The sequence below is a fragment of the Etheostoma spectabile genome, unplaced genomic scaffold, assembly GCF_008692095.1.
Source record: "Etheostoma spectabile isolate EspeVRDwgs_2016 unplaced genomic scaffold, UIUC_Espe_1.0 scaffold00007856, whole genome shotgun sequence".
Taxonomy (NCBI): domain Eukaryota; kingdom Metazoa; phylum Chordata; class Actinopteri; order Perciformes; family Percidae; genus Etheostoma; species Etheostoma spectabile.
Window position 1 is genome coordinate 4,415 of NW_022603530.1, and position 21,144 is coordinate 25,558.

The 21,144-nt window shown below is 47.1% G+C and overlaps 1 protein-coding gene across 1 annotated transcript; it reads left to right on the top strand.

The window, feature by feature from the left end:
* The first annotated feature begins 353 nt into the window (after positions 1-353).
* On the top strand, positions 354-16,919 carry LOC116678718 (protein CASC3-like). The gene is given in 14 exon segments (XM_032508464.1): positions 354-387; positions 490-612; positions 1,392-1,466; positions 1,469-1,652; positions 4,268-4,423; positions 5,354-5,527; positions 5,978-6,316; positions 6,318-6,835; positions 8,721-8,744; positions 8,985-9,137; positions 11,432-11,530; positions 12,246-12,412; positions 13,788-13,999; positions 15,289-16,919. Coding segments are annotated over 13 exon segments (2,193 nt in total). The 3' UTR covers positions 13,935-13,999; positions 15,289-16,919.
* Positions 16,920-21,144: the final 4,225 nt, after the last annotated feature.

The window sequence follows — 21,144 nt, forward strand, 5'->3', positions numbered from 1 at the left end:
TGAACAATAACGTCGCTGTAAACGGGCTTATCTGCTAACGTTAACCAGCTACCGACCGTTAACGGGCTTCAACCCGTAGCCTAACGTTAATACGCCGTTAACGTTAGCTACGGTACAAGCTAGCTAAGCTTGCTAGCGATAGCTTGCTAAACTTTGCTTGTCGTCACCGAACTAATGTTAACCATGCGAATATAACATAGAAACAAGACATAACGCTAGCTGGCACACAGTTAAAAATACATAATTGAATTGAAACATTTTAAGACCCACCTGAAGCATTGGGACGGTCTGCCTCCCGTTCACCATCGCCTCTAACAACGCTGTGGCGGAGTTGAGCGCCCCGGTGGTTTGGCATGCCGGTCGGTCCCCCAGGATGGAGTCCAGGATGTTAAAATATGGCGATCTTCTTTGCTGACCGCCACTACCACTTCGCCCAAGCTCCTTTTTTGATCCGATAATCTTTTTTAATTTTTTAATTTTGTTTATCAGCTGATCCGTACTTCTCTGGTAACCCGCAACAGACATCTCATTTGAAGCCTTTCGAAGACGGGTTTCGTCCGTACAGCTCCATCCAGTTTATGTTGAATTCTGTGGAGGACCACAGAGCCAGCAGTTGGTTTCCTCCACAGACCCGGGTGTTTTGGTTTCCCATCCATTGCCAAAGCTAACATTAACAACAGGTCATAGTTAACAGCTGATCGGTGTTTTAAAAATGGCGGTCCGAAGTTTTTGTTTTCGAACGTCATGATAACCACGCCCCCCCCCCAGCACCAGACGTAACCGGTTCTTATCTCTGGACCAGCGCTAAGTTGGTGCTGAGTTGGAACCCGTTTTCTTGGCCCAGAGCCAGGTTTATTTGTGTGGAAAAGCAAAGAACCGGTTCAATATCTGGCCCTGACTCCGAACCAGCACCAGAACCGCCTTGGTGGAAAAGACATATAATAGAACAGCTAGAACTGTCTAGTAAGAACAGGAAATGACATCACTTTACTGGAATGCAGCTTTTAAAACCAGGAAGAGACACTGGTGCCATATTAGGATTTTTCACTATCGAAGACAATATCTAGTCTCATATCACGATATCGATATATCGTCCAGCCCTGATCACGAGTGTTGTAGCAGCATCTCTCCTCTTAGATTTCTAACACTGGGCTGAACGCATATATATATATATATATATATATATATATATATATATATAATTGCCACTGTTCCTTCTAACACATATCCTTCTCTTGTTCTTTGGTGAAACAAATCGGATTGATTTGTCAATGTTTGTTTTCATCTTTAGTGTTCTACATGCTTATGTTTTTTCTTTTTGTCCTTTACGACATGCTGTTGATTGCTGGAGATGAATCGGTTAAACTGCGATGTTTCCTGTGTGTGTTCAGGGAGCCGAGGAGGAAGAGAGGCAGAGCAGTACAGCGAGGAAGAAGGGCCGGCAGCAGCAGCCAGCGAGCCCAAACCCCCCCCGCTGCTGCAGCTGTCGAACCGACAAAGGTAGAGGAGGAGGAAGAGGAGGGGGAGGTGGTGGAGGAGGAAGAGGGGGAGGATGAAGAGAAGGAGGTGAAGTTGGAGGAAGGAGGACAGAGTAAAGAGGACGGCAAGGCCGAGGAGAAAGAAAACATCACCGGGGAGAGACAGAGCGGCGAGGACAGGTGAGACTCGCTGGAACGACCAGTAGGTCTCTAGAGTGTCACAATGGGATGATCAGTGGGGGGGTGACGAGACGCTTCCTCCACGACGAGACACATCACGAGAACGAGACGAGACCATCACGAGAACGAGACGAGACACATCACGAGAACGAGACGAGACACATCACGAGAACGAGACGAGACACATCACGAGAACGAGACGAGACACATCACGAGAACGAGACGAGATTTTAAAAAAAAATTTAAAGAAATCCTCGATGAAAATATATGAATGGAAAAATAGTTTTTTTTATCAACTGAAAAATCACAAAATGCAAAACAATTTAGGTGCATTTTGAAATCAACTATTAATGATGAATGTATTTAACTTTTTTTTTTTATACTATTTTAATGAATTATACGCAGTAAAGGACGTGCAAACACTGCAACATGTTTTGAATAAACTCTACCAACCGGCTGCTGCCCGTAACAGTTCACACGAGGAATCTAACTCCTTTCCACAAACCGAACATAAAAAATAAACAGTATAAATAAAATAAATGTGTAAATAACAGATAAATAACACTGTAAATGCAAACAGTACGTGTATCAATAACCAAAGTACTGCTCTCTCAAAACTACAAGTGCAAACGGAAACAATATTTTTCTTCAAGCATGAAAAAGAGAGAAACTTCACTAGTGATTTCACGCTCCATCACGCTGACATCGCCTCACGAGACAACTTTTCACCTCGACGAGAAATCTCGTCACGTTTAATCTCGCGAGATCTCGTCACACCCTTAATGATCAGTGTTCCCAAAAAGCCCAAGAAGACGTCCTCAAATGTCTTTATTGTCCACAACTGAAAGATATTCAGTTTACGGTTGCAATCAGGAGAAGAAACTAGAAGATATTCACATTTATCGCTCACATCACACACGTTGGACTTAGTTTAATAAAGAAAAGACTCAAACTGATTAATAGATTATCTAAATAGTCTGAGTAATCCAGTTGATGATGACTAATCATCAATCTTTGCAGCTCTAGACTTAATGTAGTTAAGTGTGGAAGGAAGTATGTAGGGAATGGAAGAAGAGGAGGAGGGAAGGAAAGAAGGATGAAAGAAAGGTGGCAAAGATGGAAAGAAAAGGGACAGAAGAATTAATAATGAATGAAAGAAGAAAAGATGTATGTAGGGAAGGGGAAAGGAAAGGAAGGAAGGAAGGAGGAAGGAAGATTCAGTTTCCTGTCCCAGAGGAGAGAAGAAACTGGAAAATATTCACATTTAACAATCTGACGTCACACGTTTACCTTTTTATCATAAAACGACTCCAAAGGGTTAATTAGTAAATTAATGAATACTTGACACCTAATCATTAATCTGAGCAGCTCTGGGAACAACACAGCTGTGACTTTATATATTATTTACTGCAATACAGTACAAAACAATATGAGAGTACTTTTACGTTAGTACGTGTAGCTGATACTTCCTTACTTTAACTTAAGTACAGTTTTGAATTTTACTCGTATTCTCAGCGTGTATTAAGTACTTTTACTTCAGTAAAGGATGTTACGGGTGGGAAAAATAATTGATTCTCATCTTGATTCTGATAAGTTAATACTTGGTTATTTAAATAAAAAAATGTGTATATATATATATATATATATATATATATATATTCTCTCTAAATGTGTTGATTTTTATTTCAAAGTAACCGTCTCCAGACATGAACAAATCAGAAAACAGGGACTGAAAGAGGACGGGATAATGGACGACTACTTAGAGTTTAGGCTAAAGTGCAGAAAAAACCCAAAAATGGCCAAAAGAAGAAAAATAAAAATGACATGTTGCGTGATCTAATAAGACATGCATAAAATAATCAAAATCATAATCTTATCTCTTTAATCTAATAAATGGGTCCCGTGTTATGCCTTGTTGTGGTTTTGGATGTGATTTCTTTCAGTGAAGTATTGAATGTTTTTAATGTGATAATGATGCACGATAAGAGCCCAGGGGGAACAGCTGAGCTACTGGAGATCCCAACACATCTACCTCATCACATGACATGTGACCAGCTCATGTTTCCTGTTCTCCACCTTTAAACATGACTCAGCCTCTGACATGGAGGAGCACTGAGAGGAGGTGACTCAGCATGTTGACGGCTGCAGCAGGAGTCACTACACAATAAAACCTCAGTACACAAGACATTCACACTGGGGTATGACCAATACTGCGTATGTCAAAATCTAACAAACTCAGATTTATATGTATAGTTTCTTAAATCAGGCCTGGAAATGTACAGAATCAAATGTACATAAACCACATGTATATAGCCAAATGTATATAACCAAATACAGTACATAATAGAGATGCCTCGATAATCGGGTGCCCAGAGACTGCCCCCCCTAATGGAGATGAATACTTCTTCCCACGCTGCCTTTGGCCTTCATAATACACATTAATAAATATTATTACACGTAATAATTGGGACCATCTCATTGGCTTGGATGTCTCCTGATAAGTTGGTCTCTTCAGAGTGAATCGATGCTGCGATCCTCCGTACCAAACCCTCCTGTAGGTGCTCCTCTGCACATGTGCAGTGCGGTGTAACTGAAGCTCTGGCTCCCGTCTCACAGGAGTCCACGGACGACCCCGAGACCAAGGCGGGGGGGAAACCGGGTCAGAAGCTCGACGACGACGAGGACCGGAAGAACCCGGCCTACATCCCGAGGAAGGGTCTGTTCTTCGAGCACGATGTCCGGGGACACGCTCAGGAGGAGGAGAGGTGTGGTTTCAGCCATTATTGTTGTTGTTGTTGTTGTTTGGACTGGTGCAATATCCAAATCGGGGCGGGACAACATGTGTCTAACCATTCAGAATGAAGTGGTGTGACCCTGCAGACGTCCCGGCCCAGACATCCTGTCCTACAGGCTACAGGAAAACATCTTCGTTTGGTACAGATTCTCACAAAAATTAGTATTTATAGTATTTTTTTTTTTAGCATTTTTCAATGAAAATGTCAATAATGACACTAAAATGATCTTTCCTTCAATATCGTGAATCATATCGCAATATCAGTCAAAATAATTACAATTAGATATTTCCCCCATATGGGGCAGCCCCGTTATCATGTAATGCTTTTATTGAATTTGAGTTTGGCCAAGAGCCCGTGGGGTGAATCTGCTGGAAATGAACAGAAGGAAAACTAGTTCCAGGTTTAAAACTACGTTAAGCAGTTTAACCCTCAGGTCTAATCTTCTTACATTCACCTTTTTAGGGTTGTGTCTACAACCGATCCCCACGTGTTTCATGTCAGTGTTCAGACCTAACTCGGCTCTCTGGGAAGTGCTGTCCAAACATGTCCCGGAGCAGCGTGTTGAGACATCATTTGACCCTAAAGCTGAAAAGTTGAAGTTGAAATTGGCTTTTTGAAATTTCTCAAATCTCTTTTGAAAGCCAACCCACAACCAGTTGTTTTGGTTCTTGAAATGAATTTACAAAAGTATTAAGTTCACAAAAGTAACATAAAATATGAATAAGGTGTTGTTGTTTTTTTGTCCCTTTGAGGGTTAATGTAAAATTAAACTGATTTTATAATACCATAGATGCATATTCTTTCATATTTATCGATTCCTCTATCATTTTTCTGCGCAGTGAAACTTATGCTTCATCATGTCCCCCCCCCCCCCCCCCCCCACCCCCCACTCTCTCTCAGACCGAAAGGTCGAAACAGGAAGTTGTGGAAGGACGAGGGTCGCTGGGAGCACGACCGGTTCAGGGAGGAGGAGCAGGCGCCCAAGAGCCGCGAGGAGCTCATCGCCATCTACGGCTACGACATCAGGAACGGGGGCGGCTCCGGGGACAGGAACTACCGGCAGCGCAGGCCCAGGTGAGCCCCGCCGTCCCAGAGACGGACAAGTGTCCCAGAGAAAGATGAGTGTCCCAGAGACAGTCGAGTGTCCCAGAGACAGTCGAGTGTCCCAGAGACAGTCGAGTGTCCCAGAGACAGTCGAGTGTCCCAGAGACAGTCGAGTGTCCCAGAGACAGACGAGTGTCCCAGAGACAGACGAGTGTCCCAGAGACGGATAAATGAGAGACAAGTGTCCCAGAGACAGTTATGAAAATACAATTATGATTAAAAACAAATGTGCCCGGAGATATGCAACATCCCACCTGTAAACAGACCTTACAATGTGTCGTCATGACGACCCCAGATATATTGTGATCTTGTGCGTTTTGAGGAGATGAAGGGGACGGTTTTACATCAGGTCCCAGATGTCTATGAAGTCTCTTTGTCCTGCGTGAGTGTTTGGTCTGAACGTCTGTGTGTCCCCTGCAGACAGAGTGCGTCTCCCAGCAGAGACAAGCGCTGGAGGGACGGAGGCGAGCGGCCGGTCCGGTCCTGGCAGCAGAGCGGCGCCCCGAACCGAGGAGGCGCTCCACCTTCATCCAACCCGCCGTCCTCCGCACCCCCCTCGTCTCTCCCTCTCTCCTCCTCTCAGCGGGGCGGCCCTCCCTCCAGGCCGCCTCCCTCCCGCAGCCGACCCCCCCACCACACGCCTCAGTCCCAATACAGGAACAACGAATCAAACGCACCCCAGATGCACCCCAGGGAACGACAGGGCCCCAAAGCTCCGTCCGACCCCGCGGGGGACCGGGCCTGGGCAGCAGGTCCGGGTCCGGGGCCCCTCCGTGGTCATTGAGGATATTACATTCAGCCACGGAGGTGTCCGGGAGCAGGACCTGAGCGTTGCAACGACGGTCCAGTCGGCACCGCAGAGACGGCAGCAGCAGGAACACCGCGGCAGCGCCGATAGAGCCGCGTCCGGATTGGCTCATTCCTCCTCTGACTCCACCTTACAGTCGCCCTCGGCCAATCGGGAAGCCTCTCCTCCCGCCGAGCGGCCGGCGATGGAGCGTAAGTCCTACTCGCTGGCTCGCAGGACCCGGTCTCGGCCCGCCGACCTGGGCAGCAAGCAGCCGTCTGTGGAGGAGTCGGCCGTGACCAGTGGGGGAGTGACCGCCGCCGCCCCCCCCGGCAGCGGGGGAGGGAAGAGCTGGGGGGGGGCGGACGACGGGCCGCCGAGCCAGACGGGGGGCACAGGGGGGCTGGTGGCGCTGGAAAAGGACTTGGCTCGAATCAGTCTGGGGGGACAGAGCTGGAGCCAGAGCCCGACGTCCTGGTCTGAGATGAGAGGTGAGTTCAACTCCCGCTGAGATCTTCCTGTACCCTGGAACCCCGACCCCGGTCTGGTCCTCCCGGGTCTGTTCTGCATAAAGTAGATATATTATAAGTAGGCCTGCACGATTAATCGTTATAAAATCGTGATCTCAATTAACCCTGTTAACGATTTAATTTTTAACCCTCATGTTGCCCCTCATGTTGCCTTCATGTTGCCCCCATGTGTTCCCCATGTTGCCCCCATGTTGCCCCTCATGTTGTCTTCATGTTGCCCCCATGTGTTCCCCATGTTGCCCCCATGTTGCCCCTCATGTTGCCTTCATGTTGCCTTCATGTTGTCCTCATGTTGCCCCCATGTTGCCCCCATGTTGCCCTCATGTTGCCTTCATGTTGTCTTCATGTTGCCTTCATGTTGTCTTCATGTTGTCCTCATGTTGTCCTCATGTTGCCCTCATGTTGTCCTCATGTTGCCCCATGTTATCTTCATGTTGTCCCCATGTTGCCCCCATGTTGCCCCCATGTTGTCCCCATGTTGTCCTCATGTTGCCCCCATGTTGCCCCCATGTTGTCTTCATGTTGCCCCTATGTTGTCCTCATGTTGCCCTCATGTTGCCCTCACGTCCTCATGTTGTCTTCATGTTATCTTCATGTTGCCCCCATGTTGTCCCCATGTTGTCCCCATGTTGCCCTCATGTTGCCCCCATGTTGCCCCCATGTTGTCCTCATGTTGTCCTCATGTTGTCCTCATGTTGCCCCCATGTTGCCCCCATGTTGCCCCCATGTTGCCCCCATGTTGCCCTCATGTTGCCCTCATGTTGCCCTCATGTTGCCCTCATGTTGTCTTCATGTTGTCCTCATGTTGCCCTCATGTTGCCCTCATGTTGTCTTCATGTTGTCTTCATGTTGTCCTCATGTTGCCCTCATGTTGTCTTCATGTTGTCTTCATGTTGTCCTCATGTTGCCCCCATGTTGCCCCCATGTTGCCCCCATGTTGCCCCATGTGCCCCCATGTTGCCCTCATGTTGTCTTCATGTTGTCCTGATGTTGTCTTCATGTTGTCCTCATGTGCCCTCATGTTGCCCCCATGTTGCCCCCATGTTGCCCCCATGTTGTCTCATTGTCCTCATGTTGGCCTCATGTTGCCCCATGTTGCCCCATGTTGCCCCCATGTTGCCCCCATGTTGCCTCATGTTGCCCTCATGTTGCCCTCATGTTGCCCTCATGTTGCCTTCATGTTGCCTCATGTTGTCCTCATGTTGCCCTCATGTTGCCCTCATGTTGCCCTCATTTGTTGCCTCATGTTGCCCTCATGTGTCTTCATGTTGTCTTCATGTTGTCCTCATGTTGTCCTCATGTTGCCCTCTGTTGGCCCCTCATGTTGCCCCTCATGTTGTCCTCATGTAGCATCATTTGTCCTCATGTTGTCCTATATCAGTGTTTCTTTTTAATCCCCAAATAACAAGATTGAATTTTCGCTGTTCTAACTCAAACATTAGGTATAATTTCCTTAAATGAGGTTTATTGACCATAAATTCCAAAAATAATGTAAAACTAAAGTTAATAAGTTAGTGTTACGTATGTTGGAAACGTCGAAAAGAGACAAACATTGAAAAAAAGGGACAAAAACGTTAGAAAAAGTTAAAAAAAATTGATAAAAAGCATCAACAAAAAGTGTTGATTTTGACGGGCAGACAACACGACAAAAAGAGTAAATAAATGATTTTAAAAAAAAATGTTTAATGACCCCCCACCCCCCCCCCCCCCCCCACCCCCCCCCCCTTGTGATGTGGACCTGCTCCTCTGTCTCTCTGTCCCCAGGCCTGCCCACACAATTGCAATGCCCGGCGCCCCCCCCCCCCTTGTAATGGTGAACCTGTCGTCTCTCTGTCTTCTGTCCCAGGCCTGCCCAACACCATGCACATGCCCGGCGCCCCCCCCCCCCCCATTGTAATGTGTAACCTGTCTGTCTCTATGTCCCCAGGCCTGCCCAACACCATGCACATGCCCGGCGCCCCCCCCCCCCCTTGTAATGTGTAACTGTCTGTCTCTCTGTCCCAGGCCTGCCCAACACCATGCACATGCCCGGCGCCCCCCCCCCCCCCCCCCCTTGTAATGTGTAACCTGTCTGTCTCTCTGTCCCCAGGCCTGCCAACACCATGAAATGCCGGCGCGCCCCCCCCTCCCTTCTCCGGCCTGGAGGAGATGGGAGTCGGCTCCAACCGGGCCAAACGCTACTCGTCCCAGCGGCAGAGACCCGTCCCCGAGCCGGCCCCCCCCATGCACCTGGGGGTGATGGAGGGGCACTACTACGAGCCCAGTAAGACCACGCAACACCCTAATAAAAATAATTATAATCATAATAACAAATATAATAATTATAAGAAATATTATGTGGAAGTAAGTGGTGCCGGTCATGTGACCTGTGAGCGTTGAGTTTACCGATCAAACGGGGGAAGTTCCCGTCAAATGTTTACCGTGGCTGAAACGAATCGGCTGCTTCGCCCTGATTGGTCGCTGTAAAGTCAACAGGAAGTGATGTAATGTGAGTGAGCGCTTCCCGTCACTGCTAGTGAGGAAGTAACCGTAGCAACAGGCTGAAGATGAGACGGGTTTTCTTTGTGCGATGGATCAAATCTACACGCAACTGGGAAGGGATGCACGTGGGTTTAGAAAAAAAGTCACTGATAAATATTTAAAGTGACTTTTAAAGTTATAAATAGTTTGAGCCCGACCCATAAAAGATATCTGGTTATTTAAAAAATCCGATATATCGGCCGATATTTTTAAATATCCGAAAACGCATAACAGTAGTTATTATGAGTTCTCGCTAAAATAATATGATGATGGGTTGTTTTATTGTCACAACAGAACATCAAAATATATTAAAGTTCTGATAAATAACTCAAAAAAACTACAAACTTAAGATATGAAAACTTAAATCCTTTAACAAAAATCTTTTTAACAGAACAGTTGGTTATAACATGGTTGACGGTTTTAATTTTTTTTTTTTTATCAGCAGAATCATTTGTTTGTCATTTAAATGAAAACATGTACTTTACTTAAATCAGCCGTTATGAATGCTGATAGACGGGGATTCGTTTTTTTTAGTGGAAAATGTTTAAAAATTCAACCTTTTCGTCGTCTCTTACACTTATGTAAACTTTATTGAAGTTCTGTCAAACATTTTCCAAGTTTTTATCACTTTCTTTTGCGCTTTTTAGACCTTTTTTTTCCAACATTTCTTTGTTCTTTTATCGATTAGTGAAGTGATCGTGATGTAACTTGTGGAGAGCGTCGTAGTGAACCGTCCACGGTGTTTGGTTGAAAGAAACTTCACATTTCTGATATAGAAACGTTTTGATAATGTGTTGAATTAGACTCAAAGCTTCCTCCTGACGACCAGCAGGGGGCGGAGGAGTTCCAGCGTCACTGTTACATAAAGCGGTTTTGATTTTTCAACATTTGGTGAATAGAGTGTTTTTGGACGAGGAATAGCAACATGCTTTCAGCTTCATTCACTTAGGAAATGACTCTGGTCTCTGCTGATATTCAGGAGAACGTGATGTCTTAATGTCTGCAGAAATAAGACAGGAGCAAAGCTGAGAATATTAGGGAATATAAGGGTATCGTTAGTATAATGTTTGATACGGCTACAGATACCAACACCGGGCCTTTGGTATCAGTTCCTAAACAATACCTATCTTTAAATACCAATTTTATAAAACAAAAAGAATGACAACATTACATATTACGGTTAGGGTTAGCCGTACAATTACCTGAAACCATCCAGCAAGTAGATGGCACCGTAGGGATGTTACCTGAAACCATCCAGCAAGTAGATGGCACCGTAGGGATGTTACCTGAAACCATCCAGCAAGTAGATGGCACCGTAGGGATGTTACCTGAAACCATCCAGCAAGTAGATGGCACCGTAGGGATGTTACCTGAAACCATCCAGCAAGTAGACGGTACCGTAGGGATGTTACCTGAAACCATCCAGCAAGTAGATGGCACCGTAGGGAGGTTACCTGAAACCATCCAGCAAGTAGACGGTACCGTAGGGATGTTACCTGAAACCATCCAGCAAGTAGATGGCACCGTAGGGAGGTTACCTGAAACCATCCAGCAAGTAGATGGCACCGTAGGGATGTTACCTGAAACCATCCAGCAAGTAGATGGCACCGTAGGGATGTTACCTGAAACCATCCAGCAAGTAGACGGCACCGTAGGGATGTTACCTGAAACCATCCAGCAAGTAGACGGCACCGTAGGGATGTTACCTGAAACCATCCAGCAAGTAGACGGTACCGTAGGGATGTTACCTGAAACCATCCAGCAAGTAGATGGCACCGTAGGGATGTTACCTGAAACCATCCAGCAAGTAGATGGCACCGTAGGGATGTTACCTGAAACCATCCAGCAAGTAGACGGTACCGTAGGGAGGTTACCTGAAACCATCCATCAAGTAGACGGTACCGTAGGGAGGTTACCTGAAACCATCCAGCAAGTAGATGGCACCGTAGGGAGGTTAGGGAGACGTGACTCCACATGAAGTACAGTAGTAGTACTACCAGCCCGCCACTTTGTTTAACCCCCCCCCCTCTGTCTCAGTGTCGTACCAGGGACCAATCTATGCCCACGGGGACGGCCCCGCCCCCATCCCGCCGCAAGGCATGCTGGTCCAGCCGGAGATGCACATCCCCCACCCCGGTGAGTGTGGTTTGTTTTATAAAGATATACGATAACATCAAATATACTTCACTTTATAAACACCTGTTCTATACTCACCTGTTCTATACACACCTGTTCTATACTCACCTGTTCTATACTCACCTGTTCTATACTCACCTGTTCTATACTCACCTGTTCTATACACACCTGTTCTATACTCACCTGTTCTATACTCACCTGTTCTATACTCACCTGTTCTATACTCACCTGTACTATACACACCTGTTCTATACTCACCTGTTCTATACACACCTGTACTATACACACCTGTACTATACACACCTGTTCTATACACACCTGTTCTATACACACCTGTTCTATACTCACCTGTACTATACTCACCTGTACTATACACACCTGTACTATACGCACCTGTACTATACGCACCTGTTCTATACTCACCTGTTCTATACTCACCTGTTCTATTCACACCTGCTCCTCACATACACACTCACACACATCTCCACAATGAGAACATTACATATCTGACATAACGCACAACCCAGATATCCTGCATGTTGCACTAATGACACAAAACACACAACCTCCGCAGTACACAACGTCCTATGTCTCGCACCTCCAACATGTCCCATAACCCTTTAACTTATTACACCATTCAGATTATTATTATTATTATTATTATTATTATTATTATTATTTCTTCTGACTGACCTTTTCCCTCCCCCCTCTTCAGGTCTCCATCCCCACCAATCAGGCGGCCCCATCGCTAACCCCCCCCTCTACGGCGGCCCCCCCGTCACGCTGCCGCCGGGGCAACCGCAGCAGCTGCTGCCTCCGCCGTTCTACCCCCCGCCGGGCGTCATGACCTTCCCCTACCCCACCATGTACCCCACGCCGCAGGTCAGACGCTCTGCTGCACACACACACACTCTCTCATACACACCACACACACACACACACACACACACACACACCACACACTCTCATACACACACGCACACACACACTCTCATACACACACACACACACGCGCGCACACACACACACACACATACACACACACACAGACAGACACACACACACACACACACAGACACACACACACTCTCTCATATACACACACACACACACACGCGCGCACAACACACACACACACACACAGACACACACACACTCTCTCATACACCACACACACACACACACACACGCGACACACACACACACACAGACACACACACACTCTCTCATACACACACACACACACACACACACACACACTCTCTCATACACACACACACACACACACGCGCACACACACACTCACACTCTCTCATACACACACACACACGACCACACACACACACACACACACACACACACAGGCTCACAGACACACACACACACACACACACACGCTCACACAGACACACACACACAACACAACACACTCTCTCATCACACACACGCACCACACTCTCTCGCACACACACACGCGCACGCACGCACGCACGCACGCACGCACATACGCACACTCTCTCACACGCACGCACGCAGACACACACACACAGGCACACACACACACGCACACTCTCTCACACCTCACGCACGCAGACACACACACCATGCACACCACACACGCACACTCTCTCACACACGCACATGCACGCACACTCTCTCCACACACAGACACCACACACACACACCACTCTCTCACACACACACACACACACACACACTCTCTCACACACACGCACGCAGACACACACACACTCTCTCACACACACACACACTCTCTCACACACACGCACGCAGACACACACCCACACACACACGCACACTCTCTCACACACACGCACACATACACCCACACACACTTTTTTATCACTTTTTTCAGCCCTTTTGAGTTTGCAGGTATATTATAATTATTATTATTATTATTATTATTATTATTATTATTATTGTATGTTGTATAATAATGAATCATAACTTTGCAATCTCTTCAGATGTGTGAAACAACCGTTCAGTAGTGATTCTCCCTCCCATCCTCTGATCCTCTTCTCTGACCTCAGTACAGATATATGGTATATATATATATCTTAGATATATATATATATATATATATATATATATATATATATATAATATATATATATATATATATATTAACATACCTTCTGAACGTCTTCTACGTTTAAGCTTTGAGTCTCTGTGACCTGTTGACAGTCCTGTGGTTTGTTGTGGATAATAAAGTTTTTGAATTTGAACTGTGTCCCAGGGTCAGGCCCAGGTGACCTACGGAGGCGTGACGTACTACGACACCATGCAGCAGCAGGCTCAGCCCAAGCCCTCGCCCCCCCGCCGCACCTCCCAGCCCGTCACCATCAAGCCCCCCCCTCCGGAGTTGCACTTCGCCACAGAGTGACCCCCGCCCCCCTCACCCCTCCCCCGCCACCCAGCCTCAGCCCCACTCTGATCCCAAAACTACAGGTGAGCCAACCACTGGTTACCGAGTCAGTAGCACTAGGAGTGGGCCTCCGGTCCTGGTCTACACACAAAAACATCTGGTTCCACCTAGGGCATCTGGTTCCCGCCGGGGCACCTGGTTCCCGCCGGGGCATCTGGTTCCCGCCGGGGCACCTGGTTCCCGCCGGGGCATCTGGTTCCCGCTAGGGCACCTGGTTCCCGCTGGGGCACCTGGTTCCTGCTAGGGCATCCTGCTAGGGCATCTGGTTCACGCTAGGGCATCTGGTTCCTGCTAGGGCACCTGGTTCCCGCTGGGGCACCTGGTTCCCGCTAGGGCATCTGGTTCCTGCTAGGGCATCCTGCTAGGGCATCTGGTTCACGCTAGGGCATCTGGTTCCTGCTAGGGCATCTGGTTCCTGCTAGGGCATCCTGCTAGGGCATCTGGTTCACGCTAGGGCATCTGGTTCACGCTAGGGCATCTGGTTCCTGCTAGGGCATCTGGTTCACGCTAGGGCATCTGGTTCACGCTAGGGCATCTGGTTCCTGCTAGGGCATCTGGTTCACGCTAGGGCATCTGGTTCACGCTAGGGCATCTGGTTCCCGCTAGGGCATCCTGCTAGGGCATCTGGTTCCCGCTAGGGCATCTGGTTCCTGCTAGGGCATCCTGCTAGGGCATCTGGTTCACGCTAGGGCATCTGGTTCCTGCTAGGGCATCTGGTTCCTGCTAGGGCATCTGGTTCCTGCTAGGGCATCTGGTTCCTGCTAGGGCATCCTGCTATGGCATCTGGTTCCTGCTAGGGCATCTGGTTCCTACTAGGGCATCTGGTTCCTGCTAGGGCATCTGGTTCCTACTAGGGCATCTGGTTCCTGCTAGGCATCTGGTTCCTACTGGCATCTGGTTCCTGCTAGGGCATCTGGTTCCTGCTAGGGCATCTGGTTCCTACTAGGGCATCTGGTTCCTGCTAGGGCATCTGGTTCCTGCTAGGGCATCTGGTTCCTGCTAGGGCATCTGGTTCCTGCTAGGGCATCTGGTTCCTACTAGGGCATCTGGTTCCTGCTAGGGCATCTGGTTCCTGCTAGGGCATCTGGTTCCTACTAGGGCATCTGGTTCAGACAGTTTTTAAAGAATCGACCGTCTGAAAACTCTCAAAAGTCAGAGACAAAACTCAAGAAATGTAAAAATAATAATATTCAGTGAAAGATGTTTGACTTTTCAAAATAAAAGCATGTCCAAAACCATCTAAGCTGGTCCTTGGTGGAGTTGAGGCTTCACTAACTCCCCCCCCCCCCCCCCCCCCCCCCTGTGTTTGCAGGAGCGGGCCGGGCGGGTCGGTGAGGACCAGCGGCCGGTCGTCCACGGCAACCATCCAGAGAGGGAGGGGCCTGATCTCTGGACTTCTTCTTCTCCTCTTTTATTTGCTGTTTGGTGTCTCCTCCTGGTCTCCTGGTCTGTAGCGGCGAGGCGGCGAACCCGTCAGACGTCGGGCTGCCCCGCGACTCTGCGGCCGCAGGTTTGATTCCACCGACGTGTCTTTGAGCAAACGACGACGCAGAGAAACTGGAAACCGGCGGTTTCAAACCCTCTAGAAGGTTTTAAGGTCTCAGTGGTCTGGGGTCAGAGTCGAATCTGGAACGGAGGTTTTTCTTTTAATCTTTTTTATTTCTTGTCCTCGGACCGAGCCGGGTCCTCGAAGCGGTTTCTCTCTTCACCCTCACGCTGTACTTTAGTTTGTCTTTTAGTTGTGATCAGAAACAGGAAACAGGAAGTCCCTTTGTGTCATCAGTTGAAACAGAAACTTTATTGAGATGAAACACGTCTCTGAGTCGGTTATGTAAATATTTAGAATGAGTTGCTGAGCCGGTTCTGCCTGAAAACCTCGTCTGAGTCCCGGTTAATCTGCCGCTTCGATTCAATGTCACAACGTGTCCCCCGCCTTCCTCAGAGTCCAAAACCCAAACCTGCTTGGGGGGGGGGGGGGGGGGGGGGGAGTACCCATTACCCACAGTTCAAAGTGTTCCCGCGGAGACCATAGGGGAATCTGGGGATTCCAAAGGTAAAAACCAGCACACACCCCCCCCCCCGACCACAGCAGACACGTGGTCCAGCTGGTGGAATACATGAGGAATCAGGCCTCCGTCTCCGGTGTCTCGGCCGTCTCCTGGGTCTGGGGCCGTCTCCTGGGTCTCAGCCATGTCTTGGGTATCTCCTGGGGTTGTCTGCAAGGTCCTGGGGCTCTTCCGGGGCCGTGTCCAAGGTCTCGGCCGTCTCCTGGGTCTGGGCCGTCTCCTGGGTCTGGGCCGTCTCCTGGGGCTCTTCTGGGGCCATGTCCAAGGTCTCGGTTGTCTCCTGGGTCTGGGCCGTCTCCTGGGTCTCTTTCGGGGCCGTGTCCAAGGTCTGGGCCGTCTCCTGGGGCTCTTCTGGGGCCGTGTCCAAGGTCTGGGCCGTCCCCTGGTTCCGGGGCCGTCTCCTGGTCCTCGGCCGTGTGGACCGCAGCAAACTGAAAGTAAAACCCCGAACCGCCGAGTCAGCATCACGTGGTTATGAAACATGGTGACGTGTGATCTGGTGATCTGGCCCGTCCCCCTTCCTCTCAGACCTGACTGAGCCCACGTGGCCTCGCTCAGCACCTGAGACCAGTTGAGTCTGGGAGTCCTCAGGGCTCACTGTGGTCTGCAGGGACCGGGACGGTTACGGTGGATCTGGTTCAGGGCCGCGCGGCGTCAGCGATGATTTCACTCTTCCTTCTTCTTCTTTTTTTAATTAACTGTTGATTTGAGGCTGTTGGTTGTTTTCTGTTGGTAGAAGAGATGAAATGCAACTTCCTGTCTAGAGAACCACTTCCTGTTTGTCCTGCTACAAAATAGTTCTTTTTGTTTTTCTTTCAGAGAAGTTATTAAAATGTATTTTTCTCTCATTTGTTTTTACATTAAAGTTAAAAGACGACGTGTTTGTGTCTGATGTCAAATTAAAACCTGATCAAGTTCTGGTTGAACACACACACACACACACACACACACACACACACACACACACACACACAATCACACACACACACACACACACACACAATCACACACACACACACACACACCACCCTTATGTATTGTGTAGATTAAAAGCAGAATTAGGACGGAAACTTCATTTTTAAGAGTGTGTGTGTGTGTGTGTGTGTGTGTGTGTGTGTGTGTGTGTGTGTGTGTGTGTGTGTGTGTGTGTGTGTGTGTGTGTGTGTGTGTGTGTGTGTGTGTGTGTGTGTGTGTGTGTGTGTGGTGTGTGTGTGACTGTGTGTGTGGTGTCTGTGACTGTGTGTGTGTGTGTCTGTGTGTGTGTGTGTGTGTGTGTGTGTCTGTGACTGTGTGTGTGTGTGTGTGTGTGTCTGTGTGTGTGTGTGTGTGTGTGTGTGTGTGTGTGTGTGTGTGTGTGTGTGTGTGTGTCTGACTGTGTGTGTGTGTGTGTGTGTGTGTGTGTGTGTGTGTGTGTGTGTGTGTGTGTGTGTGTGTTGTGTGTGTGTGTGTGTGTGTGTGTGTTGTACCAAATAACATTGTCCAGTATGTGATTGTTGCAGTAATCCTTGTTTGATGCGGCATGTTTTATTAAGAAATGCGATGGACTATGCGAGGTGTTTATGAAGTTTTACACGGTGAGATTGCGGTATCTTGATAAAAAAACTTTTTCCTGTCGTGTAGTTACGTCACTTCATGAAGTTCCCATGGCAACGGGGATGCAGCCGCCCTTGTGTGACGTCAACTTCCTGCAGCGATACTCGTGACTTCTTTTTGCAATGAAAAATTATTTTTGTGCTTAAATCTGTGCTGCGTATTGAAAAATGCCCCCCCCCCCCCCCCCCCATCATTATGCGGACTTTGCCGATGATGCGTTGAGTCATGACCACGTTGATCTGACCGGGTCAACTACTAACATCCTCTCCTCTCTGCTTCCTCCTCCTCTCCTCCTTTACCTTTCTGTTGAACTTTGCTCCTTTCTTTCCTAATTTTCCCCTCGTTTACATCTTTCCTCCTTCTCTTTCCTTCTCTCCTTCCTTCCCCATTTTTCTTTCCTCCTTTCTTCTCTCCTTCTCTTTCCCTGTTTCTCTTTCCTCCTTCCCTCCTTCCCTCCCCCTAGTCTTCCTCTCTCCTTCTCTCCTTCCCTCCCTCCTTCTCCTCCTCTCCTCCCCCCCCCAGTCTTCCTCTGTCCTCCTCTCCTCCCCCCCCAGTCTTCCTCTCTCCTTCTCTCCTCCCCCCCCTAGTCTTCCTCTCTCCTTCTCTCCTCCCCCCCCCCCCCTAGTCTTCCTCTCTCCTCGTCTCCCCTCCCCCCCCCTAGTCTTCCTCTCTCCTTCCTCATCTCCATCTCTTTATTCTAACGTCTCAGCTGCTCCGACCGTTGACATGAATATTCAGAGGGGGCGGGAGCTCTTATGTAATGTGATTGACAGGCGCTGACAGCCAATCAGAGAGCAGACAGCGTCTCCTTAATAGAGGACTCAAAGATTCAAACACAACTTTATCCCGGCGTTGTTCAGGAGTCAGTTGTAACCATGGCGATGAGCTTTGGAGACGGTGATGATGTAACTGTTTTGTAATGTTTACACAACATAAAGAGCCTTCTGCCTTCTAATTGGCTCGTTATCAATGATGTAACAGCGGCTCGGCCACTCATACTTCAGTGTTTCTCTCGCACACACACACACACACACACACACACACACACACACACACACACACACCACACACACACAAACACTTGTGTGCGTGTGTGTGTGTATGTCACTTAAGCCAGCAGAGAGATACTGAGCGTGTGCAGAAGTGAGCTCCCATTCTGTCATCCTGCTGACACACTCACACAGACACACACTCACACAGACACACACTCACACAGACACAGACGCACGCACGCACACACACAGACACACACGCACACACTCGCACGCATACACAGACACACGCACACACAGACACACGCACACACACAGACACACACACACACACTCACACAGACACACACGCACACACTCGCACGCACACAGACACGCGTACACACAGACACACGCGCACACACAGACACACACACACAAACAGACACAGACACTCACACAGACACACACGCACACACTCGCACGCACACAGACACACACACACACGCACACACTCGCACGCACACAGACACGCGCACACACAAACAGACACAGACACTCACACAGACACACACAGAGACAAGAGAGACGCACACATTCAGACAGTATTATGTAACACACTCAGTGACAGTCTGCAGCTCGCCGGTTTCTCACAAACGCTCGTTGTGTCTTTTGGTTTCTGACGTTGACTCAAAGTTCCCGTTATTAACGATCTCTTATTAATAATCTCTTATTAATGATCTCTTATTAATGATCTCTTATTAACGATCTCTTATTAATGATCTCTTATTAATGATCTCTTATTAATGATCTCTTATTAACGATCTCTTATTAACGATCTCTTATTAACGATCTCTTATTAACGATCTCTTATTAATGGTCTCTTATTAATGATCTCCTATTAACGATCTCTTATTAATAATCTCTTATTAATAATCTCTTATTATAATCTCTTATTAAATCTCTTATTAATAATCTCTTATTAATGATCTCTTATTAATGATCTCTTATTAATGATCTCTATTAATGATCTCTTATTAATGATCTCTTATTGATCTATCTATTATGATCTCTATTAACGATCTCTTATTAACGATCTCTTATTAACAATCTCTTATTAATAATCTCTTATTAATGATCTCTTATTAATGATCTCTTATTAATGATCTCTTATTAATGATCTCTTATTAACGATCTCTTATTAACGATCTCTTATTAACGATCTCTTATTAACGATCTCTTATTAACGATCTCTTATTAACGATCTCTTATTAACGATCTCTTATTAACGATCTCTTATTAACGATCTCTTATTAACGATCTCTTATTAACGATCTCTTATTAACGATCTCTTATTAACGATCTCGTATTAACGATCTCGTATTAACGATCTCTTATTAACGATCTCTTATTAACGATCTCTTATTAACGATCTCCTATTAACGATCTCTTATTAACGATCTCTTATTAACGATCTAGTCCGAGCTGGCTGGTCTCCTCCGTCAGGAGGAGGAGCTTCGATGGGGTCGGCCTCCAACATGTAAACACTTCCACTTCCTCCAGAATTTAGTTTGTTAAAATTCGCCAGTTTTGTTACATAAATTACCGATTTCCCCGCAGAATAACGCCGGGTTTGCATGATTTCAAAATCTCTGCGTTTTCATCGCAAAAAAAGTCCCAAAAATGATCCACTGCACCACAGATATCTCCTCCTCATCACTGGGATACGTATTCTTACTCTTAGGGGTGTGTGTGTGTGTGTGAGAGATATAAGTGTGTATATATGTGTGTGATATGTGTGTATATGTGTGTGTATTTATGATATGTGTGTATATATGTGTGTATATGTGTGTGTGTGATATGTGGGATATGTGTGTCTATTTATGATATATGTGTGTGTATATGTGTGTGTGTATATATGTATGATATATGTGTGTGTACATGTGTGATATATGTGTGTATATATATGTGTGTATATGTGTGTGTGTGTGTGTGTATATGTGTGTGTATGTGTGATATAAGTGTGTGATATGTGTGTATATATGTGTGTATATATGTGTGATATATGTGTGTGATATGTGTGTGTATATGTGTGTGTACATGTGTGTGTATGTGTGTGTGTATATGTGTGATATGTGTGTATTTATGATATGTGTGTATATGTGTGTGTGTGTACATGTGTGTGTATATATATGTGTGATATGTGTGTGGATATGTGTGTGTATATGTGTGTGTATTTATGATATGTGTGATATATGTGTGTGTACATGTGTGTGTATATATGTGTGTGTATATGTGTGATATGTGTGTATTTATGATATGTGTGTATATGTGTGTGTGTGTGTGTGTGTGTGTGTGTGTTGTGTTATGTTTTGCCACTGGGTGCCTAACATTTCCTTCAGGATGAATGAAGTAATTTTCTCTAAATATCTCAGCAGAAAGTTAAAAAATGTTGCGTTCACTTCACACACGAGCAGCCATTTTTCCCTGTTGCCATGGGAACGTTACGAAGTGACGTAATCACGCGACAAGACGCAC